The sequence below is a fragment of the Diuraphis noxia genome, unplaced genomic scaffold (assembly GCF_037042655.1).
Source record: "Diuraphis noxia isolate RWA-SAM2 unplaced genomic scaffold, SU_Dnox_SAM2 contig0003, whole genome shotgun sequence".
Taxonomy (NCBI): domain Eukaryota; kingdom Metazoa; phylum Arthropoda; class Insecta; order Hemiptera; family Aphididae; genus Diuraphis; species Diuraphis noxia.
This window is the reverse complement of record NW_028301713.1, coordinates 66,799,383-66,821,497: the sequence shown is the minus strand read 5'-3', so window position 1 is coordinate 66,821,497 and position 22,115 is coordinate 66,799,383. Positions and strand designations below refer to the sequence as shown.

Below are 22,115 nucleotides of genomic sequence, written 5' to 3'. Positions count from 1 at the left end.
GCCGCCTTCACAGTAATTTCGGCAAAGATTCGGGTGGCCATCACTCAGGATGCTTTTGGTTCCTGTCTTCCTGTCACCCTGGCCCACTGCCCGGTGGGTGGATCGAAGGGATCAAAAGTTTTCAGTTTTCCGCCGCCGCCGCCGGGAGCACGCGATTTTCACCGACGACGACGACGACGCTGCCGTCACGCCGCGCGACTACCACCGTGGATTTAGTACTCCGCCGCGTCGCATCGCGAACACGACGACGACCACCGTCACAACGATCTGCCGGCACATCGGTTTGCACGTGTTTTTTTTCCTCCCCACTCGCGTCGAAAGTCCCACGAAACGATAACAAACGCCAATACGGTAACCACTTACCGAAACAATACCATGAACGTATGAACTGCATGTGACCTATAACATCTATCGAAGACGATTGTCACCGTCGGGTGTTAAGCTGTCAGCCATGATGGGAGCACGCAAAACAGGTTAGTTTTAAGGGAATATCACTGAACGTTCTTAATGATTATCTGTAATGAAATTGGGATCTGGTCGTTCCCGAAGTAAAAAATTTGATCAAGGCGTTGACCTTTAAATACTCGTAAATATAAACTTAAAACCCGTTCTGACAGCCATCTCTCAAAACGATTACTTGAAATATTTTTCAGTAAGACACACACCGATTAATTAGAGTTTTCTAACAATATCGATTACGTAAAAAATGGCTGAAGTTTTGACATTATAATAACGCTTATTAAAAAAAAAAAAAACCAATGCCGCACTTCACCTCGCTTTCAGAGTAGAAAAATATAATGGCATGATAATTCCATTCTTTTTTCCAAAATCCATAAACAAAAAAATTAGCTCGGTCTTAAACCGTGCATCATGACGTATGTGTACTATACGTTTTATAGATTTTAATTTATTATATATACATATATTTTTCAATATTTACACGAGAATTCAATTTCTGATGACAACTTATTCAGTTGTTTTAAAAAAAATACATAGACCGGAGTTTTTATATTTAGAGCTTACACAGCTTATTATATTATACCCCCATCACGAATTTCCCACTGCACTTTTCATTCTATCGCCGCAAGCACCCGTAGATGTTTGTGTAGACTTTTCAGTCCCTTTCAAGAAAACCACACACCATGTTTATTGTTTAGAGTTGTATACTTATACATAATCGTAAATTACGTGACAATTTTAACGAATATTACCGATTAATAACCTAACTTTAAATCAAATTATTCCCTGGTCTATATTAGAATATATAAATCATTCGAACGTCTAAACACTCCGATTTCTAAAAACGCACATGTGTGATTTTATTATCCGTGTTATACAATTAAAAAAAGGAACCATTAGGTTAACGAAACTAAAATGAATCTAAGTAAAATAAATCATAAATACCTACGAGTTTTTCAGACACACACTTTTCATTACACTAAATTAATTATTAATTACATATGCATATTATTTTGTGTTTAAAAAATGAATATCAAAGACGTAATCATGAAATGAGACGGTTTTAATATAAATTAATTGTAAACCAGAATTGAATTTTTAAATACAGATAAAAAATGGCATATAATTGGGTTTGAAACTGTTCAGTTCCACAATAGTTATACACGAACTATCGTAAACCAAATATTCCTTGTACGAAGAATTAGGATGTGTCAACATATTTGAGTATTGTCTTATTGTACCCTAAAAACTTGTTTCAAAGTAGTTCTGAAATGCTTTTCCTAAGCAAAACATACGCCATCATATACGCCTAAAATAACGTATGAATATTGTAGTTTGTGTTTCTTTAGGGTTACTCATAACTGTTGTGTAAGTCATGTAAATAAGACATAGTTTCACGAGAGAAATACGTATATTTTGCCAGTGATGGATTGATATCAATATACGTTTTTTGACAGTGGTATTTCATATGAAACAATAAAAAATATTTCTAAATGATATTTGGGAGATCATATTTTAAGTGCATTAGTTTATTCCAATAGCTGAAGTTACGAGGTGGAGCTCCGTTTCGTCTCATTAATAAATAAATATAAAAAAAAAAGAGATAAACAACCTCGTTTTTAGTCAATATTTTATTTAACGTTAACCACAGTTATTTTTTTCTCGTAAAGCACACATGCATTTTTTATGCGTCGCATATACGCGTAGTTGAGCTACAATTACAAAAAGTTTTTCATCTTATAAACTACTTTATTATATGGGCCATGTTAGATTAAAGACTCTTACCACACTCGCGTATATAAAATTTTTTTCTGGTGAAGAGAATTCTCATAGTATAGTTCCGGTAAATTGCTAGGGTTCATAACTTCTTTATTCGATCTATATTATTTTTTATCTACTATTTTATGTTCACAGAACACTCGTGAAGAATATGCGCTATGAAATATATTTATTCGTATTGAATTATAAATAAGTGAAAAAACACACGTACGACAAAATATGAATAAGGATAGTATATACCTACATTACACGCATCGCAGGAGTTCAAACCTTATAAAATATGTTTTAAATCGAGCAAAATAAATTAAACGAAAAAAATTTTAAGCGAATTATTGAAAAGAGGTGCCGCGGCCGCATTTTACATAATATAATATTCTATGAACGGTTTTCAATGTGCTGCACATACACGCAAGTGCTTTTACTAAAATAATATTAACAATATGCTTTACTTAACTGTGTAGTATTTTTAGACTGTTAATAATATTACAATAATACAAAGATGTTCGTTTAATATTAAGAATAGCACCTACTCGATGAGGTTTTATTTTTCATAATGATATGTTTTTATATTATTTCTATCTTCTATGGAAAAATATGAACTATAATAACATTCTAGACGTCTTTATCTAATTGATATTAAACAGATATTATATAGATATAATATTGTTATTATTGAAATGTAATAATACTTACAACCTACAACGATTTCGGCATTTAATGGTTTAATGATTTTAATAATATTCAGGCGATACACATTTATGCCAGTTCTGATATAAAACTACATGGTATTGTACATTTTATGTTAATTGCAATGAAAATAATACCCAAAACATTACATATATGCAGCCCATATTTCATGTCTCAACTCTGGAGAAGTATTTTTTAGTGATTAATTAATAAAGTTGTAAATGGTTAGCATCAGGTGTTTTTTGTAATGATTATTATAATTTTTAATTTTAGACTGTTTTATTTTAAACACCACATAAACAGTGAAATAAATTCGGCTTTCAACAAACCGTTTGGTAAATATTAAAATGAATTTATTAATATATGAATTTGAACAATTCTCTTTACAATTAAATTCAGAAATTTCCAATATTTTTGAAGCATTTTAGAAATACCACTTTAGTTGAATAATGGATCAGTAGAAGAAGACAGCAGATAAATAAAATTAAAAAATTTCACAAGATGAAGGAAAATGTGATGAATAAAAATAGTTGCGGGTCACAAATCGCGAACATCTTTATAGGTTTAGCCTAGGTCAAAGAGTCCCTGAGGTTACAAAAAGAATGTGGTGTGTTATAAATAAGACGTATTTTAAATTTAAAGGAAAAACCTTGCTTGACATTACATTTTTATAGACATGACCAAATAAATACTTTTGAAGTTCTCTATTTCAAATATTTTATAATTTGGAATAATATCTGATATTGTATAATAATTTTTAATTTAATTTTAGTCTTAAAATACAAACACTAAACGAATTCCAAAATTAATTTAATTTAGTTGTGAGTATTTGTCAGTGGCGAATCGTGCCTAGGTGTGCAGGTGTGCGCACACCACATAAATTAATATAGATATAATAGTGAAAATAATGTATACTAATTATTTAATTTTAATGCTATATCTGTTAAACTGTAAGTATTTATTATATAAAAAAAATTAAATTTTAAAAACAAAAAGAAAAATTTATTATTATACTCCTAAAATTTAATCGAGTTATGTAACAAATACACATAAATTGGTGTGCAGCTCAGTCTGAACACCACCAGTCCGTGTAAAATACGTTTGGCTATCAAATGGGGGGGGGGGGGGATCAGCAATTATATGTGACTTTGGTGTGCAGCTCCTACAGCACACTCGTCAAGCGGTCGCACGCGAATACCCGATGAATACAGTACACACATACACACACGGTAAAAGATATCAATGCAGCGGGTCCAGTGCCGCATTGACTTTGATTTGTAAACTCCACCGTTTTTCTATTTTTTATCATTACTATTGTTCCGATGAATATAATATTATTTCAATTTACCAAAGAAAATTATGTTAGTTGTCAGTTTTTGTTTGCCAGTGACACTGATTCTATTATGTATTACAGTTTTCTTTTCCTTTACCCAGCCTATTATTATATTTTTATTATATTTTAATCATGAATTAAAAGCCACAACAAAAGGGTGGACTTCACATATAAAAATGTTTAGTTTTTTCGTTGTTTTAATATTATTAGTTATGACATGTTGTCTATTGTGACAATAAATAAAATATAGGTACTATACCGTCTATACATATATAATATGTAATATTATTTTAAAATTATTATTTTTTTTATTATTATTTTCACCTATATCAAAATTAAAAATTCTAGTAAATATTTTACATTTTATTAATCACATTTATATTTTGAACTGATTATTTTTTTGTTTAATTAACTTTTGCAATAATTACACACCACCTACTTTGAAAACCACGAGCCACCACTGGTTTTTGTGTATTAAATTTTTTCTTAAAGTCCTTTTTAATTTTCATCATGGTAATCACATCATGTTCATTCTTCCTAGGTACTCGACATTTTAGTTTTGCCATATTGTACATTGCAGGAAAATTACACATTCTTTGGATATTAATTTACCATTTACACAAAAGTATGTATTCCATGCACATTACCAAACAACAAAAATATTTTATGTTAACTTCTGATTTTTTCAAACATTTCCATAAATACTGGAATATTTTTTTTCAATTTATTAAAAAAATTAAAAAAATTAATAGCAAGTTAATAATTTTTAAATTTAGTAAAACAGGTGTACTAAAAAAAATGAAATACATCAATAAAAAATATATTACTTGAAAAAATAATTTAAGTTTTTAAGAAAAAAAATTGAAAAATTCTGAACTCAACTCAAGATAAATAGTTTTGTGTAGAAAACATGACGTGCGATTATATGTATATTATGGTAAATCATTTTGTGTGAGAAACAATTTAACAGAAAAATACGGTGTAGATAATCTACTTATAATACACTAACTGTATATAAATTTAAGAGTTTCACGTGTGACATTTCTCCTTGAACATTATGTGATTCTCCAGTGAAAATAAAAATAGGCTGATGTGAAGAAACATACATAATTAACTACTGATCCTATTATAGCAGAAACTCAAAAAAATATTTACTCATATTTAATCGTTATACTTTTCCTTTTTTTTCATTAAAATCTTTTTTACACAGTTCGATCAGTATTAATGTTTTAGTTTGATATTTTAACCTAATATAGCTAATCTAGTCAGTAATTTATCATTAAACGAGCCGTTAGTGCTATATAAAATCCTATGAAATTAAAAATATGTAATTAGTTGCACACTGTATTTATTAGAAATGAATTAAAATAACGACAAAAATTAACAACCATTCAAGCTAACGGCCAGACTTAAATTTGCATCATATTTTAATTTCGTGTTGATGAGTTTATATGTTTAGTAAAATAGATACTATACAATTTTATAATCTTAATTAGTAATTAATAATAACTACTATGTAATTCACAATATAAATTAGTGGTTTGAGTTAAATTACGGATGAAAAATTATTATAGTTTGTTCTTATAATCATGCGTTTGGTAAAACATTATAAAAATTATCGACAGTTAAATATGACTTGTTGACCCTTAATTTGGTTTTATTTTCGACGTGATACATGGAGCTTTCAAATATCTATCGTATTCCGTGTAATTTATTATTTAGTATGTGGGTAAAGCTTGCCATATATAATTTAACAGTACAAACATTATTTCATTTTCTAAATCAATTAATTTCTATGGAATTATATTTTAATACTAAAGTTTATCACGGAAGTGACCATTGACAAATATAAACGTCATAATATTGATTCATAATCTGTTATAAAACAGTAAATACATTTTTGGAGTAAAAAAGTCTTGAACCTTATCGCAATTAAAAATACTATAAAAACTACATGAGAAAAGTAAAATTGCATTAAGAACCAAACGTTTATTCAAAATCATTAAAAATTTGCCACCATTAAACTATAAAATAGTACTTTTGAGTAATTAACCAAGTACTTCAGACAGGAGTGTTTAACATTTATATACAATTTATCTTATTTTAAACTAACTAATATATTTTTATACTTCAAGCATTTATAAGATTGAAATAATTTTATTTATACACTATAAGAACTTAGTAATAAGGTATTAATGTTAGGTACTAATAATCCATTTTAAATCAAAACGAGTAATTATTTAGTTTTAAACAAATCTGGAGATAATAAATTGACATCAGTTAATTGGATTAGAGAGAATTTAATATTGGTAAGCTGAATAATTAACACTATATGGTTCAAATTACGTAGAACCAACACAGATCTAGTATAAACTACTGTCGAGTATTTACCAATTTATTTGTACACTCTCTTTCATAACAAATTCTTATTATTAATGATGAAAATTCATTTTTTAGACGAAAACTTAAGTAACTTATCATAAAAGGAAACAATTAATGTTGGGTTCAAACCTTGTCATTTGTTAAGAATTATGATATTACAAAATGAACTAATAGATATTGAAATGAGTTATTGCTTGTTTTTTTTTTTTTTTTTTAATGCTTACCTATTTCATTTTATTGGTATCCATTATAACTTTGGAGAAACTTTACTAACTATATTTAAGTGTTCAATTTATTTTATATGTGTATTATACAAAATCACGTTTTCTCTTATAGTGGTTCAAACCCTGAAATATATTTACCTTGCTATTTGTATTATCCGTTAATGAAGGGTTCATTAACTTGTATACACAAATACACCATTAAACCCATAGGCCTAGGTAGGTTCCATAGACTCCACAGATTTTTATTGTTCTATGAAATTACCTACTTAATTATTTCTTATGAGACCATTAACTTTTGATAAAATGTTAAGTCATTTCTGTGTAAAATTAAATGTTTATAAATTTAAAATAAATATACATGATAGTCTTTATTCATAAAACGTAATACGCCATCTCTCGGATATAATTATAATAAATCAATTAATTATTTTATGAGTCAATGATGATTTTATTGATTCAGTAAACTTTTAATTAAAGAATTTATTCATTCTGTGTTCACCCAGACTTTGATAATAGTATTATGTGCAATGTAAATTATTTCTGTGTTTGTTATTTTCTAAACTAAAAAATATTTTATAATACAAAAAACAATTATTTGATCACGTGTTGCCTTAAGCCATATATTTATTTTAAAGTATTTGAGATTTTTTCATGAATAGTTAGTACTTAATATGTTATTTTATTTTACACTCAAATAATATTAATTGTAATAATGATTTAAATTAAATTTATGGTAATCGTATTTAAAATGTCGATATATTTTTTTTTCAACTACCATTATTTAATAACTATACAAAGTAAAAATACATAAATAATTTAAGTACTTTAATTGTGTCTGAAAGTCAAACACATAAAATTATTGTTTAATGTTGTAAAAAATTATTCCTAACATACATTTTGACACAACTGTATATTGTTATTGAAGATAACACAAATGTCTTCAAGACCAAAAGCGAGTTCATACAACTTTTGAACATATCGCGACAGTAACGAACCATGTACGTGTGTGGTTGGAAAGACATTCGGTTGTTATGTAATACACGTAGAACAGTTTGATGAGAAACTTAAAATTGTAAGGCAAATGTTTCCGAGCCCAGTGTAATGGTCCGACTAATGAATTTATTATTCTCAGAGTGCAATGTGACAATGTTTAAATGGGTGAACGTAATAATGTAATACAAAACAATAAACTAATTAAATTCGATTACACATATTTTTATATAGCTATTGCTTCATAGAATAAAAAGTCTAATGTATAATAAATTCATGATAGATCGGTAGCACGACATTATACGTGTCCATTGTTATTTTGATTCGGCTCAAATACGCTGGAGTACTTTGTGTAATGTGAACGCGTGTCTTACAAAAAATATGTCGCAAACTTTTTTCAGCAGCGTTTCTTGTATAAAATAAATAATCGAATCACATCCGCTTTGTACGAGAGCATTTCAATCCGCATCAATTGAATGGGATTGGCTTGAAATGTCATTCGGTGTTTTCGGCGTGCTTTCTTGTATAGGGAGGAAAAAAAAGACATCAATAAACGTCCTTGACTTGGCACATTCTTTGAAATCTTTCGGATCGGATTTATAGACGACCGACTAAATACCTCTCGTGCGATTCGGTTAGACGGAATTAAATACGCGCGCAGTACTTTATTTTATTTTATTTTTTTAATTTGAATTAATCAATCTACACAAGTTTTGTAAAATACTCTCAAGTGATGTTATAGGATTGAGTTTGGCTGGATATATTGAGGGGGGAACCCGCCTACCAACAAAAATCTTGAAACGCACACGAATAATTATAGATTAAATAATCCAAACACAGTTTTTCGCGAAAGTTGCGTTTCACGGGTGCTGTATATTTCAGGAAATCGAGATCTGAGCATGTTTGCTTTATTGTGGCATGTTATAGCGTATACATGCAGACGGCGTTGCGTGTTTTATTTATTCCATATACACATACATTTGTTTGTCTGTTTAAGGTACGCTTCGGGTACGCAGAACATGTTATCCGACCTGACGGAGACATTTGTATTAGTAACGGTGAAAGGAGCTTACAAAATAATAATAATAATAACAAATAAAAAGGGTGTGAGAGGTCTCTGAAAAAAAAGGTAACGATAATATTGGATGGGACAAATAACAATGGTGAAACGTATGCAATTCATCCGTGCTTGCAATTTCGACAATACATTATTATGCATGCTACGCAAAACAAGACCACAGAAAAATTGCCTCCATACTATACTCAAAACATATACGATAGTTTATTCGGTATGTTCAAGTGACGATATCTGTACGAAATCGATAATATTATTCCAAGAGCATATTCAATAAGACCCAGAGAATATTGTGCTCTGGTGCGGATGTTATGAACTATTTTTTGGTCTATATTGGATGATGCGTAAATCATAATAATGGAAAAATCTCAGTAAAAACGTAAATATTCGATTCTGGCGAATCAAAAGCAATTCAAATGTATAATATTATATAAGCGACTTATAATTACTTATACACACCATAATTGCAGACAATATTCAGGAAATCGCTATATTATTATCTAAAATTATTTTATAGGTCTTTTTTGTGATTTTTGTGCGTAAAGTATAATATAATACGAAACACAAATGGCCGTTACATGTTAGCACTTAATACTGTGTTATTTGAAGTACATTCATTTTACGATGTATGATTCAAAATTAATTCTTCCATAGATATTAACATAATAACAGGCGTAATTTCAGCAGTATATTAAATTGATATTATTGCGTGCTTCAAGTTAGTTCGTAAAATAATATTATATGCATCTGTTTATTTAACCATGTATCATCCAAACAATAAAAAATGATTTTAAATTATTATTTCGTTAGAAATCGTGGTGGCTTAAACGTATTTTGTACAAATATAAAATAGCATATACCTACAATCTTTTAATGATTTCGTATTTTTTGTTTATGCGCAGTAAATAATATGAGCTGAAATATATGAACCAGAAAATGATTATACTCCATCGTAGTTTGCTGCGATTTGACAATAAATACAGTATTCCTTGTAATATTAAATCTTGAAATACATTTCACGAGCATAATATGAATTTTATTCGTGTTACTTTTAAGAATACGCCAATAATAATGTTACAAGCTTTTAAGAAAAACTAATTCAGTAGTTTTGTGTGTTATTGATAATTTATTAAATTATCGGTGTTGATTATAAAATGATAAAAATATCAATATTACTATAATGAATTATGATTTACGATTATGATAAAGATGCCGATGGGCAATTTCACATTTATACACACGTGTGTAGTGATATTGCATGCACGGAACGCCGTGTTAAAATATTGATGAACAGCAATGTTACGTTGTGGTTTTATATTTTGATTATTACTTTAAAGCGGTTACATTTTAATATTGCTGGCATTAGATAAAAGCTATTGATTAAAAGCATTTTAATAGTTTCACTTACATAGTAATATTATGTTATTAATATATTTACAGTGAACACTATTGTAGACAACAAATTACATGCACACATACATACATACATAAATACAAAACTATACAAATTCATAACCAATGCTATCGATATAGGAGATACATGTGTAATCACATGTGACATTGTTGTGACCAGTTAAAATGTAAGCGTCGTATAATATGCATCTATATAGCATATACACAATTATATTTGAGTTTGAACTAAGAATATAATCCGTTATCAAGATATCTGGATAAATATTACGTACAGATAGAAATACTTATCTCATTCCAAGGACCTAACAATTATTTTGTCCATTTAGTTAGTCGTCCAAATCATATAAATGTATCCGCTAATATTGTTAAGTCAAGTTTCACTGTATAATGATTATCACAATTCACACGACTTAACAACTGTGTTAGAGTAATATTGGTATGTACTAACGCTGCACAAAAGAGTAAAATAAAATTTTGGTTTACTATAAGATGAAAACAAAAGAACAATTAAAAATTATTTGTAAGACAATTATTTTTAAATCGTATAACATAAGCATTTAATTATATTGACTAGGTAAAAATAGTCCTTTGAGAAAGGTTTCTCTAAATATATCATTGCGCAAAATACAACGGACAAGCTACTCTGATGGAAACTCGGTGCAAAAAAACTTTCGTAAATACATAAAAATGGTTTAGAGTTTGAATGAAAAATTAGTTTTTACAGCTAAGAAAGTTCACGATGAATATACTCGCCAGTTGCTATACCCTTTTTGACCCGAAATGGTAATGTCATTTTTAAGTTTGTAACTTCCCTTCCTCTTTGGGTTTCTGTACATGTACTTTACGTCAAGAAAAAAAAATAATGTTAAACAAGTCGGGAGCGTATGAAAATTAAAAATAGTTTTTCCAAACAAATGTTAAAATAATTCGATATGTCATTGGAGCAAAATACTATGATTGTAATTTTTATACAAACCATAGTATAATATTTATATAATATAATATGTTCGAAGTTATATTTATTGTAATTGTATTATCTCACGGTTATTTTAGAAACCATTTCAAAAATGACATATAAGTACATGAAATAAATGTATATATTATTTTAAGTCGCTTAATAATTCACTATGCGTTGTACCTTGTACGTATTATAATAATACGTTAAATTGCACCTGATATGTTTATTTAAACTGCTATATACAATTCAATTTTAACATGTGAATCGTTTACGAGCATTGTTTTATCTGTACAAACCACATCAGTGATAATGAAATTATTTTTGTTGTTTGAGATACCGAAATTATTATCTCTATCTCCCACTTAATTACGATAATAATTAACTAATGTGGTATCGTTGGTATATGACTCGTATACGCGTGGTAACATTAAAAAATAACGTTGAATACACTTCGTTTGTGCGTTGTGGTTCTGATTGCTTTGTTAAATATGAAATTAACAGAGTTAAGTTACTCTCGTTTGTAAACGTATTGTTGATAGATATGAATGATTGAATATATTTATATCACTATATGACTGTGTCAGTGCGCGTATTCGTTTGAACAACATCCGAGTTAGGAAATAACTGGAGTGACGCAGGAAAACGGATAAAAGGATATCATTAAGGAACAATAAAAATATATATATGCCTAATAATAGATTATGTATATACATTGTGACCTTGCAGAACACTCGATTTAACACCAACAAGAACCTTTTTATTCATTCATAGCATTTACCTACACGCAAACGTCTATAAAGGACACAGATACACTACCTTACTTTACTAGATAATATTGTTTTGCACTGTTGCAGCAGTAAAATGTACAATAAAGTAAAAACGAGTTTATTTATTATTGATCACTTCATCCTTAACGATAAAAATCTACTCATTTCATTTGAATAATTCTTAAATATTTATTTGACGAATTAATGCGATCTTTTGACCGTAACATTTGAAATCTGTGATAAAAAATAATATGTGTTTAATTAAAGTAGTTTACTAATTATACTAGTGAATTACTAGTTAGACAAAAATATTGTTGTACACCGTTACAATATAGGTAAAACAAATAATATTATATTGTTAAAAAAAAAATATCATTTTTGATATTTTCTGGCATAAAGTTAAATAATTGATTAAGCATATATACAGTGGAATCCGCTAAATGGGGACACCATATAAAAGTGACAACCGCTTTAGAGGGACAAATCGGCACAGTCCCAAACGAATCTATTCATTTTAGGCAATTTAACTTCGTTTATTGAGGACAAACCATCAGTTATGAGTGACATAGTTTTAATTTGTTCTTAATTTCTTATTGAAATTGTAATTATCTAATTGAAATGTCTGTATTTTATTTTATACAACAATTTTTTATATCATACAATATGTTATAATATCATACTTTTTTTTTTTATAATTATTTATAAAGTTTTCCTGACAATTAGTCATCTAAACTTAAGGCTAAAAGAATATAATATTTTGACATTTTGAAAAAGGTTAACATAAAAAATTTACAAAATCAGTAAGAATTGATAAATTAGAATTTAACAATATTTTATGAACTTAGAACTAACTATATTATTATATAATAGTAATCGGTATGTACAATTAAGATTTAATTAAGAATTAATAAATATGAGAGAATAAACAAAACAATAGACGAATTAGCGTAGAAGGTCATGTGGACGTCCACGCTTGAGACGGCGTATAGGAAGAGGGACACTTAGGTTGTAGTATTTCACGCTACTAGCAGACTGTAAGTGGTTGAAGAAGTTTATTGTTAATATCTTTATATAATCAGTTATAGATGGTAGCTGGAAGTCTATGTGCAGTGCAGCATTACGTATAAACCATGGGGCGTTAAATATTGTCCTAAGAACTTTAGATTGAAATATTTGTATTTTGTGTATGTGGGTCTTAGCACAATTTCCCCACACAGGGACTGCGTATAAAAATAGTGGTCGTAAAATTTGTTTGTATAGCAAAATAGAATATTTCCAGCTTAACGATGATTGTTGGTTTATCAATGGATAAAGTATCTTTAGTCTCTGGTAGCCTTGTTGTAGTTGAGAGGTGATGTGTGGGTTCCAAGTTAGTTTCCTGTCTAATATTACGCCGAGATATTTGATGCTAGGTGACCAAGGAATGCTATTGCCGTACAATTTTAAATTACCGGGAGTTTTGGGACGACATAATATCATATGTAGGTATGTATGTATGTATTTTATTTTTGTCAATCATTTTTATTCTACTACCATGTACATATTCCATGAAGATAAGAGTGGTTTTCGAAATAATAATATTTATAATAAGCATATAAATTATAATTATAAATGTTGGTAGCATTATGTATGTAGCATAATATTATGTGTCTCATTTTCCATATGCATGGTCCAATTGCAAAAAAAAAATTATTCCGTTAATCAAGACAGTCGGATAATAGGGACACATTAGGTGGTGACCTATTTGTGCCAATTAAGCGGATTCTATTGCATACATATTATATAATAATATTGTACATATACCTTTACGACCAAAATGTATATCATTATTCATTAAATAACTGAGTTTTGTAAATAATTTTTTTTTTTTGATAAATTAATATCTATATGAAAATATTTTTGTCATTTGATATGGCGGATATGATATCCAAATTTCATCACATTATAATATTCTCATCTTATACTGACTACATCCATTATCCTTTGGCTTCCTTAAGTACACACATTAGGGTTTTTTCATGTTATTATCGTTAATAGCTATTACTACACATTTTACAACATTATCAAATTTAGCGATACACATATTTTATGTCGAGCTATCGGATTACGTGAAACAAGATACGATGACTATACGAGTACATACTATATGTGAACTAATCGCAGATCGAGTCAGAGTATAAACACTACACAATAATATTTTATAAGGCACACATAACAGTTGATAATATACTTCGCCAATTCCCATGTGTGACAGCGACACGACCACAGTATAACTTTACGGTTGACCGTGGCATCAAAAATATGGTGCACCGGTATCTGACTGATCGCATGGTCTCGTCGAGTGTGTGTACAAAACAACATACGCCCTCCAAAATCTCTCCAACCACGTCTAATTCTATAGTATTGCCGTCAGACTTTGAAATAGCTGAGAATTTTCGGGTGGATAAAATGCAGTGTAAAAGATGCCATAGATGGTAGTAAAAAAATAACCAGCCACCGACTATGGATCAACGGATGTCTCGGGATACTGACAGTGTGATGTATGATGGCAATCGAGTTACGTTTGGTTTGATTGTCGTACCAAAAACGCTAGAGGAATATTGTGCGAATATTATTAAATTTGGAAATATTGTGTTATATTAAATTCTTCGCATGTCAAATCCCATGGCCATAGCGAGCTCATCGTATTCATTTGCGCGGACAACGGGCGCAACTCATTGGATCGTTCACCCTGGGGAAATACTGTAATTCGAAATGGCCTATCCACGAGCAACGCTCTTTTATTCCACAAGTCTTATGATTCGAAAAAGAATTCAGTTTATATATCTATGGGAGTAATCGTTTGAGTTGTCAGTCATTTTTCATCGTGTTTTATTGTTATTTATTTTAATTTCGTAATTCTTAGTATATCGATACTGTATCGATTGGAATGTTAATGACAATGATATCAGCCGATGGTGGATTAAGACTTTAGAAACAGTTCATACGAATACAAACTGAACCAACATATTGTAAGGAAGTGAATTGATATGACGAATGACTCGTATAACAAACTGAACGATTTTAAAGGATATTGAGTGTCGAAGGTAAGTAATAAAAAAAAAGTTATATACAACCATTTTATTTTAAATAATGAATTTATTCAAATGATAAAACTAAACAAATACCGTTGGCCTAATATTTTTTTTTTTTACAAGATAAATTTAAATGAGAGAGTCGTGTAGTTCAAAACATCAGGAGAGTCGTGTATTTTAGGATAAATAATTCAAATGATGACCTATGAACATATTATATTATTTGTTTGATTTATCAAAATCGAAATCAAAAATATCAGATTTTATAAAATGTATAGCTCTCATAGGGACAAACTTTGAAAAATATTTGTTGGTATAGCTCTTTGAGTTCTTAATGATTATACTATACGCTTAAGAGACATTAAAGATAATGACGAAACTCTCGTAATTGCCACTCGTTTAAATGTTAAAAGTACCAGGTTTAATTATTATTTTCGAAAGTTAAAATGTTCAGCCATTCGTCAGGGATGGTTTTATTTTGGAACCAAATGTTGAGACACTCGGAGAAGGACGACAGAACCGTTTATAAAGTATACACGCCTTGCGGCTTGGGGTGATACACAATAATGTTGCACCAGCATAGACGTATAAATATATATCAACTAATGCGGGTAAAAAGAAACGAAAACCGTTTTGAAGCGAACAATGACTCGATGAGGCATTGTAAGACATTATTAAGCGTACATTTTTGCACTACACCAATATGCATTAAACCCATTGTCTTAGCACGCTCAAAGTATGGTCATTTTGTTTCTCTCATTTCTGAGTGGTTATTAAAAAACATTGAAGATGGGACGGGTGTTTAATTACTCAGACTTTTATCATTTATGGAAACGTCTATTTTCTGGATTTTATTAAAAGCATTTAAAAATAGGTTAGGCGCCTATTTCAATTTGTTTAAGATTAGATTTCTTAGTTTGACACATTTTATTGTTCAGAAATTCTTTTGACGAGAAAATGTCAGATAAAACTGTACCTACTCGTAAAAGTTATATAACACTGGTTTAAAAATACATTTTTATTTACTTGAATATAAATTAAATAATAATACTACAATAGTTACAACGTATAAACATCTATTATAATAGTTAATTCACAGTAAAATTGTAGACGGACATTTATAAAACAAAAAATTATTTTTTATATACCTAACCATTCTCTGAAATAACTTCCAATTAATTATTATGATTCAATAATGCATAATTCAATTCGGTTTTAAGTAAAACACAAATACACTTAATCAGTTTTGCTTATAATAGTTTACAATAGCTATTAAATTGCATTCTATTAAAAGTGTAATAAAAATATTGCTTTTAAGACTTGAACATATTATTATCTTTTATGTGACTTTGATTATGTAATAACTGTGTTTTTTTTACAGTTATTTTACTAATGGATTTTCTCCCGTGTTTCTTTTTATTCACTGCAAGCCCAAACTTATAATAATAATGTATTAAAATTATTTTTTGAACAGTTATTTTAATGACTTATATTGCAAAATACAATAGCGATATGACATAAATAACACGAGTGCAAAAAAATAATATATTATTACGTAAAATATGTATGGTATTGAGTTTGAAGGAAATTAGTGAACTGAATGCACTTATTGGTCAGTTAGTTGGATAAGCCAACCTTATTTATAATCTTGATGGTTAAGATTTGTCATGTCAATGCTTATTTATATTTAAATGTATAATATTTACCGAAAAGTGAATACCATTATTGAAAGCTTAGCAAACACTTAACCGTTTAATAATGCTCATTGTAATGAAGGTACAGTAAAAAATAATGTATGTTAAAAAAAAAATTTCGTTTATTGTTATTTGCCAATAATCTAGTGATAAAAACAATTTAATATTTATAAGTGTAGTTAATACAACATTTACGAGTTCCGTAGATAACAGGCACTTTATTTTAATTTTTCGCCAGGTTAGGCAAACGATTTTCGTAAAACATTTCAAAAACGATTTGGAAGACTTAATGTGATAACAAATGATGCCAAACTAGTGATATTAAAATTGTCCTCTTTATTCTTAAGACACGCGTAAAAGATTAAGTCCCTATAGTATAAACTGTACGTTAAATAATTGGAAGTTCAATAATCCTAGTTAAGGATACAGTGTGAATATTTTAGTGCCATTTTTTCTAATGTTATATATGACATACATTTTATTATCATGGTAAAAGTGGTCATTAGTCATATATTATACTAAAAAAACTTCACTAAAATATGCAAACTACATCCTAAACTATATGTATACTATTATTTTCCTAAAATCATTTACAAGCTGTTACTTTTAGACTTTTTTCTGTAATATGAAATATAATAACTGACAACTATATTAGTAAATTCTTTCTAAGTAAAATTGGTCGTGATAATTATATAAAAAGTTTTATTTTGGGGGGGGGGGGATGACTCGTACAGAGGCGAGATTAAAATTTTCTCCAAATTTGGATACTACTCGTATAATAATAGATTATAGTGTGGTCTATGTTATTATGCAATACAATAAATAACTTGGCATCGTCCACGAGTAGTTTTTTTTTAGGCAAATACTTTGTAGTATATACGCTATAAAAGTGTTGAAAGACAAAGTGCTGCTGACTTTTTGAAATAACTTGACCTAGATGAGCAACCACAAGTCATGAATTGGATTTAGCCCTTGATATATTTTTTTAACGTACTTTAATCTACTAACTCGTTATACTTTATCTCTAAACAAAAATATCCGATATTTTCGGCAAAACCAATAGAGATTAATCAATAGATATAAACTATGCAGTATATACTATATACATTTTTTTTTTGTGACTTTAGGCTGCAATATAATTAAAATAAATAATAACATTTATGATACAGATACTATTATCATAATAGTATTATGTAAATCGGAATATTTTTATAACATTCCCAGAATATCTAATAATAGAGGTTAGTTTTGAATAATTAACTAGTTTGAGTAAATTTAATGACTCTCAGCAGGTATTATTTTTAATGTTGGACGTCGACCAGCCGAACGGTAATAATAATAAATTATGTATCCCCTCTTCATTTATCGGGAAAACTCGGCTTTTAAGTTAAAATTGATTATCGGCTCTTAATTAATTCAAAATGTGTTGGTTGTACTTTTATTTAATATATAATTTTTTCGTACTAAAATGTATAACTATTTTACAACTAACATTTTAATATTATTATCATATGTTTATTGCTTACAGTTGATAACAAATTTTCGCTTAATAATGTTCACAATATTAATAATATTATGTTTCTGCAATTTGAATTTCAACAAGATAGTAATGTTAACTCTGAGTATCAGTACATTTTCGACATTTCACATGTAGTATAATTTGTTATGTAGTTTTCGGGTAGTTTATTGTTCATAATATATTTGTTCAAACTAAGTATATATTATCATTGAACATTATATTGGTTAAGCTAAATCAAGCAAAATAATTTATTAAAGTCTGTTAATGTTTTCTTATTGGTTAGCATATATGAAACCTCTAGAGACTACAATAAATCCCACGACAATCCTTGATATTTTTAATTCTTTGTATGCAGAGAACAGTTAAATATTATACATATTTAAGTTTAACCTCAAATTTAAAGATTATACAAAGATTTTAATATACATAAGAAAATAAAACGTGTCTATGAATTGTTAACAAAACACTTTGTGGTTCACGAATGGTTTTACAAACCGCGATACCATTTCCAAAGACTGGTGATGAGCAAAACCGTTTATATTATAACACTGTGGTTTGAAAAATCTGAACCGCAAAGTTTGTTTTGGTTTCCATCCCTGGTCTCAACTGAATATAAACGTCAGGGACCTCTGTCACACGACGGTTTCGGTTCGTTAATATTATGATATAATAATATAATGTGCCTAGCTAATATGACGTCACTGTGACTTCCGAGTGTAAATAAAAGTGTCTATACAAACACGGTTGTCACCCGTCAATAATAACACCACCCAAAACTGCGTCACGTTCATAATATAATATTATGTAACCTCGTACTTTATACCATATATATATAATATATTACTATTCCAAATATCGTATATTATAAAGTACGTGTGTAACGTTACATGGAAATTCATATACGTGTACACAAGTGTACGTCGTCGTATATTATACGGTCTAAGACACACTCTCGCGCAGGCGTACTCCCAAATGTTGACGCGGTTCTTGTACAACATACGTGCTGCAGAGGTCGAGTGGTTCGCTACATATTTTCGTCTTTAAATAATAAATCTTCGGTCCTCGAGCCGTATTAAAACAGTGACCTGGACGATCCGTCAGAGGCGTATTTATGCAAATCCCTTCCCTCACTCCCGGGGGATTTTTATTCTATTGTTTAGCACAATTAGATTTAATTAAGAGATAATATAATTTATCAACTTGTATCAACTCATTAACGTCATTAGGACTCCACCACGTTATCTGCAATGAGACACAATATTAAAGTGAGTTTTTTTTAAATATTAGCTTAGCCTCCTCCCCCGAAAAAAAAATTGTTACGTAATCATTATTACATATTTGGTAAATATATTTGAATAATAGATTTAGACACCGCGACGACGACCGCGAATGTGTAAAAACGTTGCATTTTGTCGTTTCATCTGTCGATCATATTTTTATAATAATATTATACCATTCGGACGGAACGAGTCATTTTTTGTACAATTATAGACATTTTGCACTACGGTTTTTTGACGTCTCGCCGATTCTACATCTTCAGTCGGTGATGTGAGTCTGAAACGGGATACGTATCGGTTACGACGACGTCGGTTAACCTAACCGAAACTCTATTCTTCGCGGGATATTTGTATTGCATAACGATAATAATAATAATAATATTAGTATCGTCTATAACGCCACCTTAGCCAGCGAAATCCGATACAGCCCTTAAACTGGCATTTATTCCGAGTAACTTACACCGACCATAAATCTGGTGGCTTTAAACGCTATTAGTCTAATTGTATTATAATATGCACTAGCGGTTATTATTATATACAAACGCTCTATACATCACCGCTACAAACCTACGGTATCGTTCTGTGATTTTTTAAGCACGCTCACCCCCATTTATCCTTTTAATAGTGCATTTATTTAAATTCTGATCTTTATAACTTTTAAGTAGACCTAAACACCATATTTTAAAATTTCTGATATTTTCTATACTATTTAAGAAGTATCTTGTGACGATCCCAAATTCTAGTTTTTAAATGAGAATTTCCCTTTTTTACTGAAAATTATTTAGTGGATAACTTTTTTGTTCTAAATCGAAATTCTAATGAGTACCTAGTTTATAAGTTAATGAAATGTTTATACTACCTTTAAATAATAATCCTCAAAAATACATGGATTTCAAGAATGCATTTTAATTGCAGGACGACCACTGAGTACATGTGTAATATTGTTATAGTGGCATGGCTAGAAAATTTTAAAATTATTGTCATAAGCTTTCCACATTACGGAACACATTATACGCAATCTTCTTGAAGATGATATCATATAAATTATATTTTTCATAGTGGTTTTTGTCCACGCATATTGATTTTTTAATACTATTGGATTAATATCTTAAGTATCCATTATGTGTATGTGTTAACACGCGCGTGTGCGTGTGTGTGTGAACAAAATCATTACGAAGATAAGAACATCGGGTGTTGTCTATATAATTTACATATTATTTATGTTTTGTCTTTAAAATTCGTTTTTGCGAAATGGCCAATGTAATTATCTCGAACCAGCCCAAAATGGAATAAAAGTATCAGTAGGTAAATTGTTTTTGTAAACGAAAGCTTCTTCATTTTTAGATTAGCGAACAATGTTGGCAAGCGGAGAGGGTGGGTTATTATAAAAATTATTTTTATCTCCCAAGCTGTTTTCATTCTTTTTACTTGTGTATTGTTACGATATTAAATATTTAATAGATTTTTCATTCGTACCGTTCTTATATTTATAGAAATCGTTTAAGTATATTCACACATAATTTTACGTGTATAAAGCAGATAGAAAACAGTCGATAAAATTTTGATTTAAATTAAAATTCGTTTGTTTTGGACCGTCTCCGTCTGCAGGCAAAAGTCATGTGTTGGAAGTGGAAAAAAAGCGAAAGCAATGGAATATAGAAAAAGAAACGATAGAAAGAAACAGAAATGAGTAAAGTAACGACCGACAGAGAGTGAATGAAATGCTGAAGAGATCTGAGGGGAAGCTGTGCAGTTTAACTTAATTAACTGTTATAAGGCCAAGCTGCGAGATTATCAGAGTTCACATTTTTTTCACTCGTTTTGGTGGTTGCTGTAGGTTAGGGCGTTAAAGCCACTGAACAATCTACTTAATATATTACATACACACCTAAAAATAATAACACGATAAAAATATTTTTGAAAAGTTACACTAGCGTCTGACCTCCTCACCACCGTCGTGGTCTCCAGTTTACTGTGGTTAAAGCAACGCGGTACAGCTGGTGCAAGACGATTCAAATAATTATTACGTCTTATTATTAGCTGCACTGTATACACACTGTACAGTAAAATTGTGTACCAAAAATTTATATTAATGAAATGTAATTATGCGCATTTATATATTGTTAATTATCACACGAACGTCGAAAAAAAACCTAGTTACTGTGAACGCGTGTGTGCAAATTAAATTTATGGAAAAACCGTGACCCATCATATTTTTCCTCGACTCACTTCGACCCAGCAAAACTTAAAAAAAAAAAATTATAATAATAATAACAATAATAAAAATGGCCGCTACCGGTTTATTTTCATAAGCCGGCTTTAATGAAATCCTTTCACCTAATAATATGACGTGATGTTTAATGCCGGACACGCGTTTACGTTTTTTCACCCTCTCCTCCGCCACTCATGATCTCCCGGTTCTCATGGCTTCCCTACATACATGCCTACCTACAAATATTTATTATATATATATTAAACCGTCGC

At 29.5% G+C, this 22,115-nt stretch overlaps 1 protein-coding gene across 2 annotated transcripts in view; it reads left to right on the top strand.

Annotated features, from left to right (window-relative positions):
- Nucleotides 1-217: 217 nt before the first annotated feature.
- Nucleotides 218-22,115, top strand: part of Ccn (cellular communication network factor protein Ccn) — a 304,598-nt gene continuing 282,700 nt past the window's right edge. For both annotated transcript variants that reach the window (XM_089223939.1, XM_089223940.1), the window contains exon 1: nucleotides 218-473. In XM_089223939.1, the coding sequence (XP_089080065.1) occupies nucleotides 452-473 (22 nt within the window). In that variant the 5' untranslated portion in view covers nucleotides 218-451. The remainder of the gene's footprint in view (nucleotides 474-22,115) is intronic.